At 45.9% G+C, this 23,603-nt stretch overlaps 1 protein-coding gene across 15 annotated transcripts in view; it reads right to left on the reverse strand.

Moving 5' to 3' along the window:
* Window positions 1-23,603, reverse strand: part of trak1a (trafficking protein, kinesin binding 1a) — a 268,008-nt gene that overhangs the window by 31,396 nt on the left and 213,009 nt on the right. For all 15 annotated transcript variants that reach the window (XR_010020805.1, XM_063070077.1, XM_063070074.1 and 12 more), the window contains 5 exons: window positions 19,465-19,541; window positions 12,666-12,782; window positions 3,009-3,109; window positions 2,215-2,323; window positions 1,090-1,168 (listed from right to left, as the gene is read on the reverse strand). Coding sequence is in view for 14 of the 15 variants with exons in the window: in XM_063070077.1 (XP_062926147.1) it covers window positions 1,090-1,168; window positions 2,215-2,323; window positions 3,009-3,109; window positions 12,666-12,782; window positions 19,465-19,541 (483 nt within the window). In the remaining variant the exon portion in view is untranslated. The remainder of the gene's footprint in view (window positions 1-1,089; window positions 1,169-2,214; window positions 2,324-3,008; window positions 3,110-12,665; window positions 12,783-19,464; window positions 19,542-23,603) is intronic.

Below are 23,603 nucleotides of genomic sequence, written 5' to 3' on the forward strand. Positions count from 1 at the left end.
TGCAGACGGCACCGCAGTGATTGGATTAATTACAAATAACAATGAGGTGCAGAAGCTGTCTGAATGGTGCAAAACCATAACCTTTCACTCAATATGGAAAAAAAAAACAAATAAATGCTAATCGATTTCAGGAAATCAAGAAAGTATGAACAAGATCCACCACTCATTAGCAGTGAAGCAGCGGAAATGGTTCTTGGGAGTGAAGATCACAGAGGAGCTCTGTTGGACTGGGCAGCAGCTATACTATCTTAGGAGTTTAAAGAGAGCATGTCTCCTCTAAAAGCTGCTGATAAACCTTTATCGATGTGTAATTGAGAGCTTACTGACCTACTGCATGATTGTATGGTACACTAGCTGCTACAAGATCAACCAATAAGCACTTCAACAAGTGATCAGGACTGCACAAAAGATTATTAGGAAAACCTACCAGATATGGAAACAATTTTGTGATGGACTCATCCCAGAGCCCAGTAATCATCTGTCCAATCTCCAACCATCCAGCAGGAGATAAGGAAACATCTCTGCATGGACATCCAGACCTCTTTTCTCCCCAGGGCTGTCATTAAACTGAACAATGTCCCTCACCCACCCGCAGTCTATAGTCACTATGGGCAGTCTCTAAGTGCAATACATGAGCATAATTCTTGATGCTATTTTATATTGAATCATTGTACTCCATAACTGGACATGTACAATACTTGAATGGAGCAGCCATTGTTTCTTATAATTAATTTAGAGTTGTTTGTTTTTAATTCAGTTATAACTTGGATGTCATTCTAAATAACTCAGGCGTCATTTTAAATTTTGTCATTGTGCTTTTAGTAAGTGAATTGCCAGTGTGTTGTCCTGCTCTGAATGGTGCAGCACTGCAATCTTGCTGTCCTCAGTGATGACAGTAGAGCTCTAATTAACTCCTGGGATCGCTGGAGAAATAGAAGTCCTTCAGACATTTTAACCACCAACCCAAAGTCAGTGGCGCGACTGGTTTTGGAACATGAAGCATTTAATAATATCTAATACTCAAGAGAGGATGATACTTCCATTTAAAATCATTAACCTTACAAGCTCGTCAGGCTGACTATAACATACTTAGCTCCTTCACACAGTCATTCACAAGTTGCTGTTCCTTCTCTTCATATGAAATGGTTTCAGTCTGCAGATGGCATGTCTGTGAAACCAGACAAAAATGCGTTACGTTACAAACAGGTAATACCGTCCTGAATATTCAGTTAAGAATAACACACAACAAAACAACCAACAGTCACTTTACATTGACAAGGGGTGAGGGGAATGAACATTGTAGCCATAGTCATAGTCATACTTTATTGATCCCAAGGGAAATTGATTTACTAGAATGTTACCTGAGTTTCAGCACCTAAGTTACAGAGAAAGGTTGAACAAGTTGGTTCTTTATTCTTTGGGACGTAGAAGGTTGAGGGGGGACTTGATAGAGGTATTTAAAATTATGAGGGGGATTGAAAGAGTCGACTTGGATAGGGTTTTTCCATTGAGAATGGGGAGATTCAAACAAGAGGACATGAGTTGAGAGCTAAAGGGCAAGAGTTTAGGGATAACATGAGGGAGAACTTCTTTACTCAGAGAGTGGTAGCTGTGTGGAACGAGCTTCCAGCAGAAGTGGTTGAGGCAGGTTCGATGTTGTTGTTTAAAGTTAAATTGGACAGCTATATGGACAGGAAAGGAATGGAGGGTTATGGGCTGAGTGCAGGTCAGTGGGACTAGGTGAGCGTAAGAGTTCGGCACGGACTAGAAGGGCCGAGATGGCCTGTTTCTGTGCTGTAATTGTTATTATATGGTTATATGTCACAGCTCAGTACAACTACTGGATCTGTGGAGATGGTACTGGAATGGTAACTGGGGAAAGATCCCTGAAGAAGACAAGTCTTAATGGTCTGTATTGGTGAAGAAGACGAAAAGGTAGAGATCCAGAGAGGCAGTGGAAGGGGATCAGGACAGAACAGGGAATTATGAGGATCATTAAGGAGATGAGTGAATGGAGAAGGAGATAGAGAGGGGAGACTAAGGAGAGGCGGTTAGGAGGAAGAGTCAGAGAAACTGAAAGAGTGAGGAAGACTGTCTGAGGAGGAACTGTTGGCAAGATATGACCAACCTTACATAATGGAGAGAATTCAACAAATGAAGTATTTATACTGTGATTTATAACAGTAACCTAAAGGAAGAAATCATTTCCCCCACCTCTGTTCTTAAAACAACATTTTCCTCTTCCAGATCCTTCAGCTTCTTTTGAAGAGAATCCAGGTGAAAGTAATTCTGTACAGATGGAGCAGATTCATTCCGCCGCAACCTGAGAACAATAAGATCAAACTGATGCATTCTAACCAAGGTTTTTTAGGATGAAGACGTAACAACACGAAATTAGCAGTGATACATTTCCAAGTCCAGAGTGTGCCTGAGTTGGAGGGGAGCTCCTGGGCAGTGGTATCCATGCACTGCTGCCCCTTTCACTTGTTTAAAGCCATAGAGCAGTGCTATCAAATCTAACTTTGCAGCAGTTTCTTGTTTAAAACACTGCAATTGCATGGTTATGCCAGCTGTACTATGTACAATACAGCAACGAGGTATCTTGTGATTTTACAGTGGGAGTTAATCCATTCTTCTATTCCAACAGTAAGGCATTCAAGACCACTCCCTAGGTCAGTCTGATTTTATTATGTTTACATCTCAACATAGCATGTGTATGAGGCAAGTTGTTTGTGAGAACACTTCAGTGTATTGTGAGGGGTCTGGAGTTTCAATATTGGCCAGACATGGTGAAATCTACCAATCCTTCCCAGAGGGACACCAGTAAGTCAGATGGGATTTCAGTAATTACGTCTGGGTCACTACCAAGAACAGCTGTTCATTCAGATTCAATCCATTAATTGATACCCCAGATGTCAGAGTGGGGTTTGATCCCATCAGACCAAGAGCTTGGATTATTATTCCAGCATCCCACTACAACATGTTGCCCAGTGGATTAGAACACTCACGGTGTGGAGGAAGTCGAACCACTCTCACTTTCTTCTGCTGCGTTAGTATAGAACTGCAGTAGCTCATCTTTCATGGACAGCTCATGACGTAGCTGAGAAACCTGTGGGTGAGATCAGGGTGGGGAGGGGAGGGTTAACAATTAGAACAAATAGAACACACACATGGTGCTGCGATTTGTCTGTCTATTTAAATGCACAACCTTGCCTTCCTGGCATTTACTCCAGGATGCTCTGTGCATGCTTATAAATTCAACATTACAGGTTTTAGTACCAGTTTAAAATATGTAACAGCCATCCCAACCCAAGTGGGAAAAAAGTTGTGAGCAGTAAAGAAAGATGAGGGAGTTTATACAATGCTTTATAATCCACATTCTGACTATTAAAATAGGAATTGTTGTAGCACTTAGTTCTGAGGCAGCATGGAGCACCACTCCATCAGTGCCTCAACAAACGTTCTTCAGTGCCAAACACTTATCATCAGGCAGGTCTATAATGTACTGCCATCAAAGAGACCTTCTTTTATCCAGGATGCTCTGAGATTTAAAAGCAGCACAAGTTCATTAAACGATACTGGTCCTTGTGTAATGATAACCTTACAGGTTGGATCTTGCAGACTAATGTGTTGGATATGAACGCAGTCACTGACATTGAACTATTTATACAGTAGTACATCTGGGACTTACACATACAGGCCTTCACAATTCACAGACCAGAGACAGATGGCACCACATCTATCAGTACACTCAACCACTGGATTCCACAGCAGCAGAGTTCAGCCTGGCTGAGATTCCCCAGAACCTGCACGGGCTCTGGGTGCAGAGCCTGAACGAACCCTTTAAGGATTGTAGGGTCACAAACACAAGAAAATCTGCAGTCAGAAGAGAACCACCCTCTGTTTCCACATTTCTATCAAATGTTTAACATGTTAATAGCTTACTTTTTATGTCAGAGACATTCAAAAACTACTGCAAGGTCACTAGGGCATTACAACCAATGAAGTAAGTGGGGCTGTTACTTCTCCATGCTACCTCAGTCTGACCTATACACCTCTTCCTCCCCTGCTGCTTTCATCACAACTCCTTTCCATCTCCTCGGATTTTGCAAGTGCACTCACCACGCCAATGCCATGCATCATTCACTACCTTGCAGTGAAGTAAATGCTTCTATCAATGGGCACAAGCACCCAGCACTGCAAACCCCAATCTCAGTGGTCCCTGGCAGTCACAGAGACACCATGAGGAGATGCCGCAAATCTGAGTGAAAAGTCTTCAACCCAAGTGTTAAATCTACTGCTCTTCCACAGATGCTGACTCATCTGCTGAGTGTTTTCAACGTTCCCTGTACCTACTGTCGATATTGCTGTCTTCTTTTCACTGATGCCACATTGCTTTATTCCCTGTCCTTCCCTGGTTCAGAACAACATCATGCGGTAGCATAAAACAAACTGCTGGAGGAAGGACGTGGGCCCGGTGTGTACGTGGAAGCAGGCAGAGGGATGTTTGACATTTCAGGTTATTGTATCAGGACAGAAAGTCGAGAGCAGGGATTCACAACCTGGGGTCCATGGACGCCTTGTTCAATGGTATTGGTCCATGGCATAAAACCTGCTGGGAACCCCTGCTCTAGAGTATACAGTTGAAGTCAGAAGTTTACATACAGCTGAGCCAAATACATTTAAATTCAGTTTTTCACAATTCCTGACATTTAATCCTAGAAAACATTCCCTGTCTTAGGTCAGTTAGGATCACTACTTTATTTTAAGAATGTGAAATGTCAGAATAATAGTAGAGAGAATGATTTATTTCAGCTTTTATTTCTTTCATCATTTTCCCAGTGGGTCAGAAGTTTACATACACTTTGATAGTATTTGGTAGCATTGCCTTTAAATTGCTTAACTTGGGTGAAACGTTTCGGATAGCCTTCCACAAGCTTCCCACAGTAAGTTGCTGGAATTTTGTTCCATTCCTCCAGACAGAACTGGTGTAACTGAGTCAGGTTTGTAGGCCTCTTTGCTCGCACACACTTTTTCAGTTCTGCCCACAAATTTTCTATCGGACTGAGGTCAGGGCTTTGTGATGGCCACTCCATTACCTTGACTTTGTTGTCCTTAAGCAATTTTGCCACAACTTTGGAGATATACTTGGGGTCATTGTCCATTTGGAAGACCCATTTGTGACCGAGCTTTAACTTTCTGGCTGATGCCTTGAGATGGCTTCAATATATCCACATAGTTTTCCTTCCTCATGATGCCATCTATTTTGAGAATTGCACCAGTCTCTCCTGCAGCAAAGCACCCTCACAACATGATGCTGCCACCCCCATGCTTCACGGTTGGGATGGTGTTCTTCGACTTGCAAGCCTCACCCTTTTTCTTCCAAACATAACGATGGTCATTATGGCCAAACAGTCCAATTTTTGTTTCGTCAGACCAGAGGACATTTCTCCAAAAAGTAAGATCTTTGTCCCCATGTGCACTTGCAAACTGTAGTCTGGCTTTTTATGGTGGTTTTGGAGCAGCGTCTTCTTCCTTGCTGAGCAGCCTTTCAGGTTATGTCGATATAGGCGCAAGCACGAGGAAATCTGCAGATGCTAGAATTTCAAGCAACACGCATAAAGGTTGCTGTTTATGTATGTTGATATAGGATTTGTTTTACTGTGGATATAGATACTTGTCTACCTGTTTCCTCCAGCATCTTCACAAGGTCCTTTGCTGTTGTTCTGGGATTGATTTGCACTTTTCGCGCCAAAGTACGTTCACCTCTAGGAGACAGAATGCATCTTTTTCCTGAGCGGTATGACAGCTGCGTGGTCCGATGGTGTTTATACTTGCGTACTATTGTTTGTACAGATGAACGTCGTACCTTCAGGCGTTTGGAAATTGCTCCCAAGGATGAACCAGACTTGTGGAGATCCATAATTTTTTTTTCTGAGGTCTTGGCTGATTTCTTTTCATTTTGTTTGTAAACTTCTGACCCACTGGAATTGTGATATAGTCAATTAAAAGTGCAATAATCTGTCTGTAAACAACTGTTGGAAAAATTACTCGTGTCATGCACAAAGTAGATGTTCTCAACGTCTTGCCAAAACTATAGTTTGCTGGTATGCAATCTGTGGAGTGGTTAAACAATGAGTTTTAATGACTTCAGCCTAAGTGTATGTAAACTTCTGACTTCAACTGTATTTACCAGTGTAAAAAATGGAGAGGGAGGAGTGAGTCAAGAGCTTGCGGGTTATAGGCATGTCCACTGAGTGGGGGGGGGGAGCTGATGAACAGATGGAGCATGGTGGAGGGAACAGTAGAGTTTGCAGACAGCAGCTGGTGGGGTAAAGGTGGAAACACATAACGGTGGAGAGAGGGGTAGGTGGGGACAGGTGAGGTGGGGAAAGTGGTAGATGGGGTCAGGTGAGGTGGGGAAGGGGTAGATGGAGACAGGTGAGGTGGAGAAAGGGGTAGATGGGGACAGGTGAGGTGGAGAGGGGTAGATGGGGACAGGTGAGGTGGAGAAAGGGGTAGATGGGGACAGGTGAGGTGGAGAAAGGGGTAGATTGGGACAGGTGAGGAGGAGAGGGGTTGATGGGGACAGGTGAGGTGGGGAAAGGGGTAGATGGGGACAGGTGAAGTGGGGAAAGGGGTAGATGGGGACAGGTGAGGTGGAGAAAGGGGTAGATGGGGACAGGTGAGGTGGGGAATGGGGTAGATTGGGACAGGTGAGGAGGAGAGGGGTCGATGGGGACAGGTGAGGTGGGGAAAGGGGTAGATGGAGACAGGTGAGGTGGGGAAAGGTGTAGATGGAGACAAGTGAGGTGGAGAAAGAGGTAGATGGAGACAGGTGAGGTGGAGAAAGGGGTAGCTGGGGACAGGTGAGATGGGGAAAGGGGTAGATGGAGACAGGTGAGGTGGAGAGGGGTAGATGGGGACAGGTGAGGTGGGGAAAGGGGTAGATGGAGACAGGTGAGGTGGAGAAAGGGGTAGATGGGGACAGGTGAGGTGGAGAGGGGTAGATGGGGACAGGTGAGGTGGAGAAAGGGGTAGATGGGGACAGGTGAAGTGGGGAAAGGGGTAGATGGGGACAGGTGAGGTAGAGAAAGGGGTAGATGGGGACAGGTGAGGTAGAGAAAGGGGTAGATGGAGACAGGTGAGGTGGGGACAGGTGAGCTGGGGAAAGGGGTAGATTGGGACAGGTGAGGAGGAGAGGGGTCGATGGGGACAGGTGAGGTGGGGAAAGGGGTAGATTGGGACAGGTGAGGAGGAGAGGGGTCGATGGGGACAGGTGAGGTGGGGAAAGGGGTAGATGGGGACAGGTGAAGTGGGGAAAGGGGTAGATGGGGACAGGTGAGGTGGAGAAAGGGGTAGATGGGGACAGGTGAGGTGGGGACAGGTGAGGTGGGGAAAGGGGTAGATTGGGACAGGTGAGGAGAAGAGGGGTCGATGGGGACAGGTGAGGTGGGGAAAGGGGTAGATGGGGACAGGTGAAGTGGGGAAAGGGGTAGATGGGGACAGGTGAGGTGGAGAAAGGGGTAGATGGAGACAGGTGAGGTGGGGAAAGGTGTAGATGGAGACAAGTGAGGTGGAGAAAGAGGTAGATGGAGACAGGTGAGGTGGAGAAAGGGGTAGCTGGGGACAGGTGAGATGGGGAAAGGGGTAGATGGAGACAGGTGAGGTGGGGAAGGGGTAGATGGGACAGGTGAGGTGGAGAAATGGGAAGATGGAGACAGGTGAGGTGGGGAAAGGGGTAGATGGGGACAGGTGAAGTGGGGAAAGGGGTAGATGGGGACAGGTGAGGTGGAGAAAGGGGTAGATGGGGACAGGTGAGGTGGGGAAAGGGGTAGATTGGGACAGGTGAGGAGAAGAGGGGTCGATGGGGACAGGTGAGGTGGGGAAAGGGGTAGATGGGGACAGGTGAAGTGGGGAAAGGGGTAGATGGGGACAGGTGAGGTGGAGAAAGGGGTAGATGGAGACAGGTGAGGTGGGGAAAGGTGTAGATGGAGACAAGTGAGGTGGAGAAAGAGGTAGATGGAGACAGGTGAGGTGGAGAAAGGGGTAGCTGGGGACAGGTGAGATGGGGAAAGGGGTAGATGGAGACAGGTGAGGTGGGGAAGGGGTAGATGGGACAGGTGAGGTGGAGAAATGGGAAGATGGAGACAGGTGAGGTGGGGAAAGGGGTAGATGGGGACAGGTGAAGTGGGGAAAGGGGTAGATGGGGACAGGTGAGGTGGAGAAAGGGGTAGATGGGGACAAGTGAGGTGGAGAAAGGAGTAGATGGGGAGAGGTGAGATGGGGAGAGGGGTTGATGGGGACAGGTGAGGAGAAAGGGGTAGATGGAGACAGGTGAGGTGGGGAAAGGGGTAGCTGGGGACAGGTGAGATGGGGAAAGGGGTAGATGGAGACAGGTGAGGTGGGGAAGGGGTAGATGGGACAGGTGAGGTGGAGAAATGGGAAGATGGAGACAGGTGAGGTGGGGAAAGGGGTTGATGGGGACAGGTGAGGAGAAAGGGGTAGATGGAGACAGGTGAGGTGGGGAAAGGGGTAGATGGGACAGGTGAGGTGGAGAAATGGGAAGATGGAGACAGGTGAGGTGGAGAAAGGGGTAGATGGGGACAGGTGAGGTGGAGAAAGAGGTAGATGGGGACAGGTGAGGTGGAGAAAGGGGTAGATGGGGACAGGTGAGGTGGGGAAAGGGGTAGATGGGGACAGGTGAGGAGGAGAGGGGTAGGTGAGGACAGGTGAGGTGGAGAAAGGGGTAGATGGGGACAGGTGAGGTGGAGAAAGGGTAGTAGATGGGCACAGGTGAGGTGGAGGAGAGGGGTAGATGGGGACAGGTGAGGTGGGGAAAGGGGTAGATGGGGACAGGTGAGATGGAGAAAGGGGCAGATGGAGACAGGTGAGGTGGGGAAAGGGGTAGATGGGACAGGTGAGGTGGAGAAATGGGAAGATGGAGACAGGTGAGGTGGAGAAAGGGGTAGATGGGGACAGGTGAGGTGGAGAAAGGGGTAGATGGGGACAGGTGAGGTGGAGAAAGGGGTAGATGGGGACAGGTGAGGTGGAGAGGGGTAGATGGGGTCAGGTGAGGTGGAGAAAGGGGTAGGTGGGGAGAGGTGAGATGGGGAAAGGGGTAGATGGGGACAGGTGAAGTGGGGAAAGGGGTAGATGGAGACAGGTGAGGTGGAGAAAGGGGTAGATGGGGACAGGTGAGTTGGAGAAAGGGGTAGATGGGGACAGGTGAGGTGGAGAAAGAGGTAGATGGGGACAGGTGAGGTGGAGAAAGAGGTAGATGGGGACAAGTGAGGTGGGGAAAGGGGTAGATGGGGACAGGTGAGGAGTAGAGGAGTAGATGGGGACAGGTGAGGAGTAGAGGGGTAGATGGGGACAGGTGAGGAGTAGAGGGGTAGATGGGGACAGGTGAGGTGGAGAAAGGGTAGTAGATGGGGACAGGTGAGGTGGTGGAGAGGGGTAGATGGGGACAGGTGAGGTGGAGAGGGGTAGATGGGGACAGGTGAGGTGGAGAAAGGGGTAGATGGGGACAGGTGAGGTGGAGAAAGGAGTAGATGGGGACAGGTGAGGTGGAGAAAGGGGTAGATGGGGACAGGTGAGGTGGGGACAGGTGAGGTGAGGAGGAGAGGGGTAGATGGGGACAGGTAAGGTGGGGAAAGGGGTAGATGGGGACAGGTGAAGTGGGGAAAGGGGTAGATGGGGACAGGTGAGATGGGGACAGGTGAGGTGGAGAAAGGGGTAGATGAGGTCAGGTGAGGTGGGGAAAGGGGTAGATGGGGACGGGGTAGATGGGGACAGGTGAGGTGGGGAAAGGGGTAGATGGGGACAGGTGAGGTGGGGAAAGGGGTAGATGGACACAGGTGAGGTGGGGAAAGGGGTAGATGGGGACAGGTGAGGTGGGGAAAGGTGTAGATGGGGACAGGTGAGGTGGGGAAAGGGGTAGATGGGGACAGGTGAGGTGGGGAAAGGGGTAGATGGAGACAGGTGAGGTGGGGAAAGGGGTAGATGGAGACAGGTGAGGTGGAGAAAGGGGTAGATGGGGACAGGTGAGGTGGAGAAAGGTAGATGGGGACAAGTGAGGTGGGGAAAGGGGTAGATGGGGACTGGTGAGGAGTAGAGGGGTAGATGGGGACAGGTGAGGTGGAGAAAGGGTAGTAGATGGGGACAGGTGAGGTGGTGGAGAGGGGTAGATGGGGACAGGTGAGGTGGAGAAAGGGGTAGATGGGGACAGGTAAGTTGGGGAAAGGGGTAGATGGGGACAGGTGAAGTGGGGAAAGGGGTAGATGGAGACAGGTGAGGTGGAGAAAGGAGTAGATGGGGACAGGTGAGGTGGGGACAGGTGAGGTGGGGAAAGGGGTAGATGGGGACAGGTGAGGAGGAGAGGGGTAGATGGGGACCGGTAAGGTGGGGAAAGGGGTAGATGGGGACAGGTAAGTTGGGGAAAGGGGTAGATGGGGACAGGTGAAGTGGGGAAAGGGGTAGATGGAGACAGGTGAGGTGGGGAAAGGGGTAGATGGGGATAGGTGAGGTGGGGAAAGGGGTAGATAGGGACAGGGGTAGATGGGGACAGGTGAGGTGGAGAAAGGGGTAGATGGGGACAGGTGAGGTAGAGGAGAAGGTGGCAGTGGAGATGGGGTATAGCAGATGATTAGTGGAGTCAATGAAATGCAGGTACTGGAATCTGACACATTAGATTAGACCCAATCTGATTGGACAGGCATATGAACAGGCAGAGAATGGAGAGACATGGATCATTGCAGGCTGATACGCAGTTTAAATTAGCATCAAGGTCAATACAACATCATGGGCAAAAGGACCTGTTCCTGTACTGTCTGATTCAATGCTTTACATTCTGTAAGTCAGGAAGGTGATGAGTGGAAGGTGATCAGGTACATGAGAGAGATAGTGGACAGGTGGGATCACTGGGGAAGAGGACAGGACACAAGAGTAGAATTGGGCCATTTGAGTCTGCTCCACCATTCCATCATGGCTGATTGATTATCACGCTCTACACCCTGTCAGTTCAGCTTGCGAGCGAGAGGAAGATGGAAGAAGGTGAGCAAGTGAAATGGAACTTGATTGGAGCAGAAAGAGAGAAAAACACAGGCAGAGTGACTTTTCTAAAAAGGGAAAATTCAATGTTCATATCACTGGGCTGCAGACTACCAGGCAGGATATGTGCTGTTGTCCTAGTTTGCATCTGGCCTCACCCTGGCTGAGGAGAAAGCAGAGGTCATACAGTCATGAGAGTGGAAGCAGAGTAGCCTGCAGCTAGGGGCCGGGATTGTCCTTGTGAGGCAGGTGCCCAGTCTGCTCCTGGACTCACTGATACAGAGGGAACAGTACAGGGAGCAGTGAATGCAGTATTAGAGGTTGAAGATGGTGTACCTGGATCTCTGATTCACTTTGAAGGGCTGCTTAGGTTGCTGAATAGTGGTGAGGAAGGTGGTGTTACATCTCCAGTGGATGAGGGTTAGGTGGAGGGGTGAAGAGGGATGACTGGTTCACGGAGTCACGGGGAGAGAAAAGCAGAAAGGGATGGTGAAGGAGAAGATTGACATGATGACATTCTGTTGTAACTGTTGGAAATGTCAACACATGATTTGTTGGACGCAGAGGCTGGTGCGATGAAAGGTGAGGAGCAAATTCTATCCCTGCTCTGTAAGGGGGAGTGAGAGACGTGTGGGAAATAGAGAAGATGCGGATAAGAGCTTCGTTGACAGCAGCAGAGGGGAAGCTACATTTCCCAAAAAAAGGACATTTCTGATATCCTAGAGTGGAAAGCCTTGTCTTGAGTGTAGATATAGTCATAGTCATAGTCATACTTTATTGATCCCGGGGGAAATTGGTTAATTTGTTAAATTGGTTAATTGGAAATATGGTGGAGACTGAGAGACAGTGATGACATTCTTACAGGAGACTGGGTGGGAGGAGATGTAGTTGAGGTAGATGTGGGAATCCATGGCTTTGCTTATCTCCAGGGGTAGACAGATAGAGATCCGTAAAAGGGAGAGAAATGTCAAAAATGTTCAAGTAAAATTGAGGGTTGGGTGGAAGTTCTAAATAAATGAATAAATATAGTTCAAAGCAAAGGTGACAAAAATTGACGAGCTCTGCGTGTGTAACAGGCAGCACCAATAGTCATTGATGAAAGCACAGGGGAGGGGGTGTAGAGAGGTTTCGAACAAAGACTGTTCCATGTAGCCAACTAAAAGACAAGCATTAACAGGAGCCCATATGAATACCAATGACTATACTTTTATCTGTAGAAAGCATATCATGCATTCTTAGGAATATCTCCACCAGTTCGGGGTACAGAGCACATGCTATAATCACTCTTTCTTTGCAACTCACAACATACCCAGCAATTCTCCCCAACTCCCTCTCTATCTACGGGATACTGCTCACTTTTCCTTCACAGTTTGCTACTGGCTGGATGGATACTTCCTCAGCTGCGAAGCTTTGGTCAAGCATGCTATATTGACAGTGAACTGATACAACAACGTATCCAAAGTCAGACAACACAGTGCATATACTGTAGCTGTTAAAAAGTACACTCACACCTACTAGATATAAACCCCACATTCGATGAGGAAGTGTACTCCATCAATTTGAACATTCTTCCAAGCAGCCAGTGGATATAAGCTCAAGGCACCCAGACTCACCTCCTCTCTGGCATGCTCCACCTGCTCTTCAAGGTGCTCATTTTTCTCAGTTAGTGACTTGTTCTTCTTCAGCAATGACTGGCCAATTCGTGCCGCCAGTTCCAGGTCCCGTTCTTTCTGCATAAGGGATTGGAAGCACTTAATGAAATTGGAACAACAGATCAAAGCAGAGGGAAAGTATGGAGTGAATCAAGAATAATTCCATCCAGTTCCTCCATACTGCCATTCAGTGATGGTTGTGATGGATCACATCCAATCTGGAGCCTGCCCTCAATGCCCAACTCCCGCATCAATCCCTGACCTTTCTCCACACCTCACCTTCCTCCCCTGGCTCTGTGAGATTGCTTGATCCACAGGCTTGGATTCCACAGCCATTCCATGAAGCAAAGACAGTGGTAACTATATCTCAGAATGCCCGACCCTCTGACAGCTCAACACTGCCAAAAGGATTGTTAACTTTCACAACTTTCACAATTAGAGAACTATACTAACATTTTTGAAAAGGGCTAAATCAAAAACCGTCTAAAACATAAAGAAAGCACAAGTAGCTTTTTTGTGTACACAGTGATTTGTGTTCCTGGTGGCAACTGGAAGTCCCCAAAACATCCCCAAATCTCCCAGCATCGCCAGTTCACCCATCCAAGAACAGAAATCTGGGCCCTCTTTCCAGAGTGAATCAGTGTCAAATGGTGTCCCAGTGCCCTTTTGGACAAGAACACTGTCACAGAAAGAGAGAGGGGCGAACACCTCCAGTATCCAACAACAGCATTGGTTCATCAAATTATCTCTCATTGACAACACTAATGTTTGTGGGAATATACTGTGCGCAAATTGGCAGCTATGTTCAATACATTAGGTACTTCTCTGACTGAAGGGAACAGTGAGTCAAATGGAGTGCACATTCTACTTTCCCAATATGAAATACATCAACACGCCAGTGCACAAAACAAAATTACTACCTAACACTTAGAACATATTTTTGTGAGTTGCCTTCAGAGCCTCATTTCCACAGATACTCTCCTACACAAGTATTCCCTCTGTTTCCCCTACCAAACCGTCTCTGCGCTTAAAACACACTTCCTTTCACACTTTCCCAGTTCTAAGGTTGCAGCCTGAAACATTAACACACTCTCCAGAGATGCTGCCTGTGTTTCTGTTTTGAAACTAACACCAATTCATTGGTTCAGTAATGTTGAGAAACAGGTGACAACCGTCAAAGATATTCCTGAAGTAATCTCATTGCATTTTATTTAAATGACAAATAAGGCTAACACCCTAAGATACTGCACTGCAAATCAAACAAGAACTCACAGCAAAATAATCTGATGCCATAAACCCTTGGCTCAGAGGCAACAATATTGTGTCAGAAACACCCATTAACATCTGCGCCAAAAACACACTGTCTGTTACATCGGCCACTGTCTGTTACTATGTACAAAGTTTGTCCGTGGTTACCAATCTATTGTTTTCTGGTGTTAGTCACAGACTGACCTTTGAGTAACAGATTAATGGTGTTCTCCTGAATCAGTTACACAATCCATTAGTTATCCAAGTCAGTTATAGTTGTGCATCGAAACAAAGCTCTGTGTGGGAAAACGTGCCCATACATCAGGCCAGGTACTAAATTCTAGGACACAGCTATTTAGTTATCTGCCTTGGCATTTAACTATGTAAGTGTATGCAATGGTTTTCTGATTCACTCTGTATAACATCTTCAGTGGGTGGGAGCAGGCAGAGAGGGTAGATGAATGAGGTGTGGCCAAGCAGAAAGAGAAGTCTTTCCCCTACATAACTTTCTAGAGAGAACACTGTGTTGTATCACTGAGAAAACAAGGAACAGAAGCAGAAAATGTTCAGCTGTCAGGTAGCATCCGAGGAAAGAAACACAATTAACCTGTAAAATCAAAGATCCATCATCAGATCTGGGAAAGATATAAACAAGGTGTTTTTAAATTCCAGGGAAGTGGGAGGGGAGTGGATGGGACAATGGGAATCTCTCTGATAGGGTGAGCCCAGTGCTATCTTGGTAATATACTAGTTATCAAGCCATCTAGTGGAATAAACAAAAGTGTCACTCCCTATCACATAAACACAAGAAGCTGGAAATCCAGAGCAACACACACAAATTTCTGGAGGAAGTTGGGTGGTATCATAGAAACATAGAAAATAGGTGCAGGAGTAGGCCATTCGGCCCTTCGAGCCTGCGCCGCCATTTATTATGATCATGGCTGATCATTCAACTCAGAACCCCGCCCCAGCCTTCCCTCCGTACTCCCTGACCCCTGTAGCCACAAGGGCCATATCTAACTCCCTCTTAAATATAGCCAATGAACTGGCCTCAACTGTTTCCTGTGGCAGAGAATTCCACAGATTCACCACTCTCTGTGTGAAGAAGTTTTTCCTAATCTCAGTCCTAAAAGGCTTCCCCTTTATCCTCAAACTGTGACCCCTCGTTCTGGACTTCCCCAACATCGGGAACAATCTTCCTGCATCTAGCCTGTCCAATCCCTTTAGGATCTTATACGTTTCAATCAGATCCCCCCTCAATCTTCTAAATTCCAACGAAGTACAAGCCCAATTCATCCAGTCTTTCTTCATATGAAAGTCCTGCCATCCCAGGAATCAATCTGGTGAACCTTCTTTGTACTCCCTCTATGGCAAGGATGTCTTTCCTCAGATCAGGGGACCAAAACTGCACACAATACTCCAGGTGTGGTCTCACCAAGGCCTTGTACAACTGCAGTAGTACCTCCCTGCTCCTGTACTCGAATCCTCTCGCTATAAATGCCAGCATACCATTCGCCTTTTTCACCGCCTGCTGTACCTGCATGCCCACTTTCAATGACTGGTGTATAATGACACCCAGGTCTCGTTGCACCTCCCCTTTTCCTAATCAGCCACCATTCAGATAATAATCTGTTTTCCTATTTTTGCCACCAAAGTGGATAACTTCATATTTATCCACATTAAATTGCATCTGCCATGAATTTGCCCACTCACCCAACCTATCCAAGTCACCCTGCATCCTCTTAGCATCCTCCTCACTGCTAACACTGCCACCCAGCTTCGTGTCATCCGCAAACTTGGAGATGCTGCATTTAATTCCCTCATCCAAGTCATTAATATATATTGTAAACAACTGGGGTCCCAGCACTGAGCCTTGCGGTACCCCACTAGTCACCGCCTGCCATTCTGAAAAGGTCCCGTTTATTCCCACTCTTTGCTTCCTGTCTGCTAACCAATTCTCCACCCACACCAATACCTTACCCCCAATACCATGTGCTTTAAGTTTGCACACTAATCTCCTGTGTGGGACCTTGTCAAAAGCCTTTTGAAAATCCAAATATACCACATCCACTGGTTCTCCCCTATCCACTCTACTAGTTACATCCTCAAAAAATTCTATGAGATTCGTCAGACATGACTTTCCTTTCACAAATCCATGCTGACTTTGTCCGATCATTTCACCGCTCTCCAAATGTGCTGTTATCACATCCTTGATAACTGACTCCAGCAGTTTCCCCACCACCGACGTTAGGCTAACCGGTCTATAATTCCCCGGTTTCTCTCTCCCTCCTTTTTTAAAAAGTGGGGTTACATTAGCCACCCTCCAATCCTCAGGAACTAGTCCAGAATCTAACGAGTTTTGAAAAATTATCACTAATGATGTTCCCGGCTGAGACCCTTCATCAGGATTGGAAAGAAAGGGGACAGAAGCCAATATTTTCCCATTCAACCAGAGGATGCAACATCTGCCTTCTAACCTCTTCCTTTCCCACAATCTAAGGACCTGATTCATCTTTCCAGGTGAAACACTGATTCACTTGCACTTCTCCCAACCAACTACATTGCAGGGGATGCTCAGAAAGTGATCTCTTCTACAGTAAGGGAACCAAAGGCAGAAGGGTGACTACATTCAACAGTTACAGCTAATTCAGTCTCTGTATAAGGAATGTTAGTTCTGCGGTGGATTATCCATCTGTAATATTAACCCAATCGCTGTATCAAACATTGGTTAAGCCACAGTTGGAGTATTGTGTGCGGTTCTGGTTATCACATTAGAAGGAGGGTGTGAAAGCATGGGAGAAAGTGAAGAAGTGGTTTACCACATTGCCTAGATTAGAGAGTATTACTATAGAGAGAGGTTGAACAAACTTGGATTGTTTTTTCTGAAGCATCAGAGCCTAAGAGGTGACTTGTTAGAAAAATGTGAAATTATGAGAGGCATAGATACAATAGATGGTCGAGAATATTTATCCCCAAGACATAAAAGTCAAATACTTGAGGGCATAACTTTAAGGTGAGAGGGGGAAAGTTTAAAGAAGATTAGTGGGTAAGTTTACTTTTATACAGAGAGTGGCTGAAACAGGATGTCAGGGGTGGTGATGGAAGAGGCTGAGATGGTGGCATTAAGAGGAATTTACGGATGTGCAGTGGAGACTACATTTACCGGCTGCATAGCAGCCTGGTATGGAAACACCAATGCCCTTGAATGGAAAATCCTACAAAAAGTAGTGGATATAGCCCAGTCCACAATTGGTAAAGCCCTCTCAGCTACCTAGTACTTCTCTATGAAACATCCTTGCAGGAAAGCAGTATCCACTGTCAGGAACCACCACCCCCCCACCCCTCCACCACCCACGACATGCTCTTTTCTCACTGCTGCCATCTGGAAGGTGGCACAGAAGCCTCTGGACTCACACTACCAGGTTCAGGAACAGTTATTACCCCTCAACCATCAGGTTCTTGAACCAAAGGGGATAGTTTCACTCAACCTCATTTGCCCATCTTTGAAATGTTCCCACAATCAATGGAAACGCTTTCAGGGGCTCTTCATCTCATGTTCTCAATATTTATTGCTTATTTATTAATTACTATTTTTCCTTTCTTTTTATATTTGCACAATTTGTTGTCTTGTGCACTCTGGTTGAAAGCCCAAGTTGGGGGGTCTTTCAGTGATTCTGTTGTGGTTATTATTCTATGGATTTATTAAGTATGCCCACAAGAAAATGAATCTCAGGGTTGTATATAGTGACGTCTATGTACTTCTAATAAATTTACTTTAAAACTTTGAAATTCCACAACAACTAATAAAGCTTTCAAGCTCAAACTATGCAAAAGAATGCACAACTTCTATATTGGCGCTTGTGTCATGAATCCTACTTGGTTACTATCTTGTCTAATTACAGGCTACCTTATTTTGGCTAGCTTATTGTTTGTTGATGCATAGACACAGTAGAATTTTGCTATCTGTGTCACAGGTCAGTGTAATAGCAACCCTATCATGCCCCCAAAGATCCATCAAAGACCAAAACAGAAGCAGGGAGCCCACTCCATACATAATTCACAAGATGATGTACATTTCCAACCGTCCAAGCCAGCCACTCCAAGTCCAAATTCCCATGTGTTTCCAGATGTAGGACGTCAAACCTAAAAGATAACTGTGAATTTACCTCCATAGATGCTGCTTAACCCTCTGACACCATGTGGATCTTAGACGGTGACAAGGAGGCATACAGGAGTGAGGTAGATCAGTTAGTCGAGTAGTGTTGTAACATACTCACACTCAACATCAGCAAGACCAAGAAATTGATAGTGGAATTCAGGAAGAGAAAGTTGGGAGAACACACATTAATCTTTACTGTGTCTTTAACAGTGGAAAGAGAGGTCTGCTTCAGGTTCCTGCTCTCGATATCTCACAGGATCTACCCTAGGCCCAACATACTGATGCAATCATGAAAAACACACATCAGTGGCTCTATTTTCATTTGGAGTTTGAGGAGATTTGGTATGTTACCAAAGACTTAAATTTATAGCTGGATGGTGGGGAGCATTTTGACTGGTTGCATCACTGCTTGGTGGAAGCTCTAAAGCACAGCTCCTTATCAAGTCTTGTTCATCACACAACATCCAATCCAGAATTCTACAAATTCCTTCTCTTGAGATCCAGCATCAACCTGATTTTCGCAATCTACCTGCATACTGAAATCCCCTATGACTATTGTAACATTGCCCTTATTATATGCCTTTTCTATCTCCTATTGTAATTTATATCCCACATTCTGGCTATTGTTCAGGGTCCCATCTGGTTCTTTTTACACTTGCTGTTTTTAAACTATACCCACAAGGATTCTATATTCTCCAATTCCACGTCAGCTCCTTCGAAGGATATGATTTCATTATTTTACCAACAGAGCCACCCCACTTCTTCTACCTGCCTGCCTGTCCTTTCAATACAGCGTGTATCCTTGGATGTTAAGCTCCCGACTGTGATCTTCTTTCAGCCATGACTCAGTCATGCGTACATCATTCCAGCCAATCTTTAAGTACACTGCAAGTCAGGTTATTCTGTACATTGTGCATTCGAACGCAACACTTTCAATCCCGCATTCAACACAGTTTTCAATTTTATCCGCGTGTTTCACTTCAACTCACTCCACTTATTCATCTATACTTTCATCCTATTCCTGTCCTGACAGGTACATGGTACTGGGAGTAATCCAGAGATTACTACCTTGGGGGTTCTTCTCTTCCCTAACTCCTTATACTCACTGTGCAGGACCTCTTCCCTCTTTCTACCTGTGCCATCCGTGCCAATGTGCCAACTCCACACTTGATTGTCATTGAGAACATCTCGGTTTGGAGACTGAAGTCCCAGAGCACAAGCCTATATTTCTGGATAATTTATTTTAAAATGAGATTTAATTGTTGATTAATAAATCTGCAACCTTGCAACACAACACAGTAGAAACCAATCATAACAGCACTTCAGTTAATGAATTTTAACAAAAACACTTGCCTCTTCCAGCAGACGTGTCACGGCATCTATATCATTGTATGTTTTAGTCATCTGGCCCACTCGTTCTGCACACAGGACTGCAAAAGGAGAGAGGTAAACTATGAACATCAGCATTAGCACATGCCTGCATCACCTGTTCCCATTCACTGTCACAGGTTCAAAGGGCGGAAGCTTAATTGTCTTCAACTTATTGAATTAAGCTAAAGTAAACCAAACAAAATGAATCATTCACAGATTATTTTAAAAACAAATACACATAATGAATTCATTACAAATTGAATCATTTGCTCACATGAAAAGGAAGTAAATACTACTGGTTCAGTCAGCCAATGGAAATGAGTTGGACACACACCAGATGTATAACCACAGCCAAGCAAAACAGGGCGTCTGGGTGGTAATACAGCTCTACTGAACCAGCTTGAATCGAATCCTGGATGCTGTCAGTGCAGAGTTTGTTTACATGCACTTAACTGCTCAAGTTTCCTCTGGGTGCTCCCGTTTTCTCCCATAGCACCAAGTCAGGCTGGTGGGTTAATTGGCTACAGTGAGTTACCCCTCGTGTAGGTGAGTGGCAGGAAAATCAAGGATTACAGTCTTGTGTGAGAGAACAGTTTGTGGGGCAACCATCCTGATGGGGTGGCTCGGAAAACAAACGTCATATGTCACGGGAAAAGAAAAGAATGAAATTGAAGGGTGTGAAATAGAAAATAAACACCATTAACAACAGGGGTATACTGCTTTAAGAGGAAATAAAAACAATTTTGCATTACTTCCTGTATATTTTGGCTTTCTAAATTCAGGAATTTATACAAATGAAGCTCCTTTAACCATAGGAAGCAGTGTAGTGCAGGTTGATCAAACTAAGGGGCAAGGTGTGGGAAGGCTTTTATCTGCCAGGGGAGTTAAACACCCTGACTGGGTGGATTTGGATAGCATGCTTCTGGAAGATTTCAGAACTAGGGATTACTTCTTACAAATAAGGAGTCACCCACTTAAGAAAGAAAAAAGCAAATTTTCTGCCAGCTTCTTCTGGAACTTTTTACCTCAAAGGAGGAAACCAACACGGTCACAGGGCGAACATACAAACTCCATTCAGACAGCAGAGGGAAATGAGCGTGGGTCACTGGTACTGTGAAGAGTTGTGCTAACCACTGTGCCACCCAATTCCCATAGATAGGAGTGTCAAGCCGAAATTACAGTAGATCAGTTCTGACTTCTCTAAATGATGGAGTAAGCTTGAAGGGCCCAGTGGCTCAGTCCAGCTACTAACCCATATGGTAACTTGTTTGATAGAAAATGCAGAGATTCCTTAGTCCGCTTTGTAAAGGGAAGCATGAAAGTAAGAGCTCCAACATGCACAGTTCAACATGTTGATTAATAATGCAATTGCCACGTCTATATGTGGTTCCAGGGTGGTGGAATCAAGATATGTCTCTACCAAAGGAGGTGTAGGGTGCTCCTTCCCTCTGCTAGCCTGCAGGTCACCCTTGGGCAAGGAGTAGCACAAGTCTAGCCCCCACCCCCCCGATCAGGGTCACGTGAAGCTGTGGGAGCAGGTGGTGGATGTTCGTACGAGCAGCCGGTGCGTATCACAAGTCCTGGTCATGTGACCACTGACGCCAGGCAGACAATCTCTAAAGAGTAACACACACAAAATGCTGCAGGAACTCATCAGGCCAGGCAGCATCTATGGAAAAGAGTAAACAGTTGACATTCTCTGTTTGTGAATCTCAGGAGTATTGATAATGGCTGGAGTCACCCATCTTTTAAAGACACTGCCCAGAAAGGAGACAATGACAACCACCTCTTTAGAAAAGTTTGCAAAGATCATGGTCATGACGGGAAGCACACCATTCAACCTGCCAAGTTCATGCCAACCGTCAAGGGCGGCACGGTTGTGTAGTGGTCAGCAGTACCAGCAACCCAGGTTCAATTCCCGTGCGGTCTGTAAGGAGTTTGCACGTTGTTCCCATGGCCGTGTGGGTGTCCTCTGGTACCACCTATCCCACGTCGTTCCCGTGGCCGCGTGGGTGTCCTCCGGTACCGCCTATCGCACGTCGTTCCCGTGGCCGCGTGGGTGTCCTCCGGTACCGCCTATCGCACGTCGTTCCCATGACCGCCTGGGTGTCCTCCGGTACCGCCTATCGCACGTCGTTCCCGTGGCCGCGTGGGTGTCCTCCGGTACCGCCTATCGCACGTCGTTCCCATGACCGCGTGGGTGTCCTCCAGGCACTCTGATAGGTTGATCGATCATTGTAAACTGTCCCGTGACTGGGCTCATGTTAAACCAGGGGACTGCTGGGCAGCGTGGCATCTCCATAAATACATAAACATACATCAATCCCAGTTCATTTCCCCACATACACATCAGTTCTACTCTTCTATAGAGAATGGACAATTTACAGCAGCCAATTTACTTGTCATCCCATACATCTTGTAGTGGGAGAAAATTAGAACACAGGGACATGTAAAGCAGTGCAACGGATCAGGTGATTGCAGAGAGAAAAAAACGAAAAGACAATCGAACCAAATCTGATCCCATCAGAGAGAACAAGTTAGCTGAAGTTGATGCTGAACCAGAGAAATTCTAATATGCCCACAGAAAATGAGGTGCTGAGTTTCATTATAACAGGAAGATGCAGGACGACATGCTGAGACAGTCAAAATAGGAGGAAGTTGGAGAATTCAGGTGACTTCTTGTTCCATTCTCTGCTCATTCGTACCCTCCTTTTCCCAATTCTGACTAAGGCTCTTCAAACCGAAACCCTGAAATTTTCACTTTCCACCAGATTCTGCCTAATCTGCTATTTCCAGCTTCTTTAATATAAATTACAGATATTCCATTCTGTTTGTTGACTGTTGTAACAACTTAATAGACTTATCTGAGCATGAAAATCCTGTCTTCTAAATTTAAATCTGTGCCAGGCTAAGCTCTCATTTTAATTGGATGAACAGGTCTTGATGGGACAATTTCATATTTCATTGACCTACTTCCAGACTGCATTCTGCCTCAGAATACTGTGTGAAAATAGGTTAGCAAATAGTAAATGTCCGCATTAGGAACCGTCTTATTCAAAGTCAAAGAGCAACTCTACCCTTCAATTAGAAGATATAGATATCTCTCCATTTTCATCAATCCTTCATTCAGCAAATAAGACACTAAAAATCACATGAAGAATTTCACTGAAATTGATCTGAAATACAGCTGAAAGTAAAAGCTGTTTCCACATTTAATTTGACTAAACATATAATTATGGAGTAGAAGCACAAGCATCTGGTCCCTGCAGCCTGTTCACCATTTGGTTAAGATCATGGTCCACCTGACTGCAACTTCAGTTAGGTATTCCTATTTACCGCCAGTAAACATGGAGGTGAAAAATTAAGAATAGATGAACTCTGCTTTAAATATCTTCAGAAGATTCTCTTCATGAAGGCCAGTGGAAGTAGAGCTCCAAAGACTTGTGACACTCAGAGAAAACATTTCCTCTCCTCTGTTTTAAACAGATGTCCTAGACGGTTGAGATGGCACCAATAATGGCAAGTCTTTCTGTGCAGTTCCTATGGGAATCATCAAGTATTCCCATTTAGGGCTACAACAAGTGAAATCCACAATCACAGCCACGGGGACTCCAGTAAGCGCATCATTTTAAAATGTTTTAAAAAATCCACTGATACTCAAAATTGAATCCCGGACAGCAGACACGATTCACGAGGGCAGTTCTCCTTTAAGAAAATGGAGGTTTCTACCTTCTTGAAAAGGGCAACAATCATTTCAGTGCCCAAGAAAAGCAGGGCAAGTTGGCTCAATCATTATTGCCCAGTGGCACTCAAATCAACTGTGATGAAGTGCTTTGAAAGGTTGGTTATGGACAGAATCAACTCCTCCCTAAGTGAACCTGCTACAATTTGCCTATTGCCACCACAGTGGATGCAGTCTCACTAGCTCTCCACTCGGCCCTGAATCACATGCATCAGGCCATACTCGCATCAGGCTGCTGTTTATTGATTACAGCTCAGTGTTCAACACAATCATACCCTCTGTTCTAATTATCAAGCTCCTAAACCTGGGCCTCTGCACCTGGATCCTTCACTTTCTCACCAGGAGACCAGAGTCAGTGCAGATCGGAAAGAGCATCTCC

Source organism: Mobula hypostoma, chromosome 17 (genome assembly GCF_963921235.1).
Source record: "Mobula hypostoma chromosome 17, sMobHyp1.1, whole genome shotgun sequence".
Taxonomy (NCBI): domain Eukaryota; kingdom Metazoa; phylum Chordata; class Chondrichthyes; order Myliobatiformes; family Myliobatidae; genus Mobula; species Mobula hypostoma.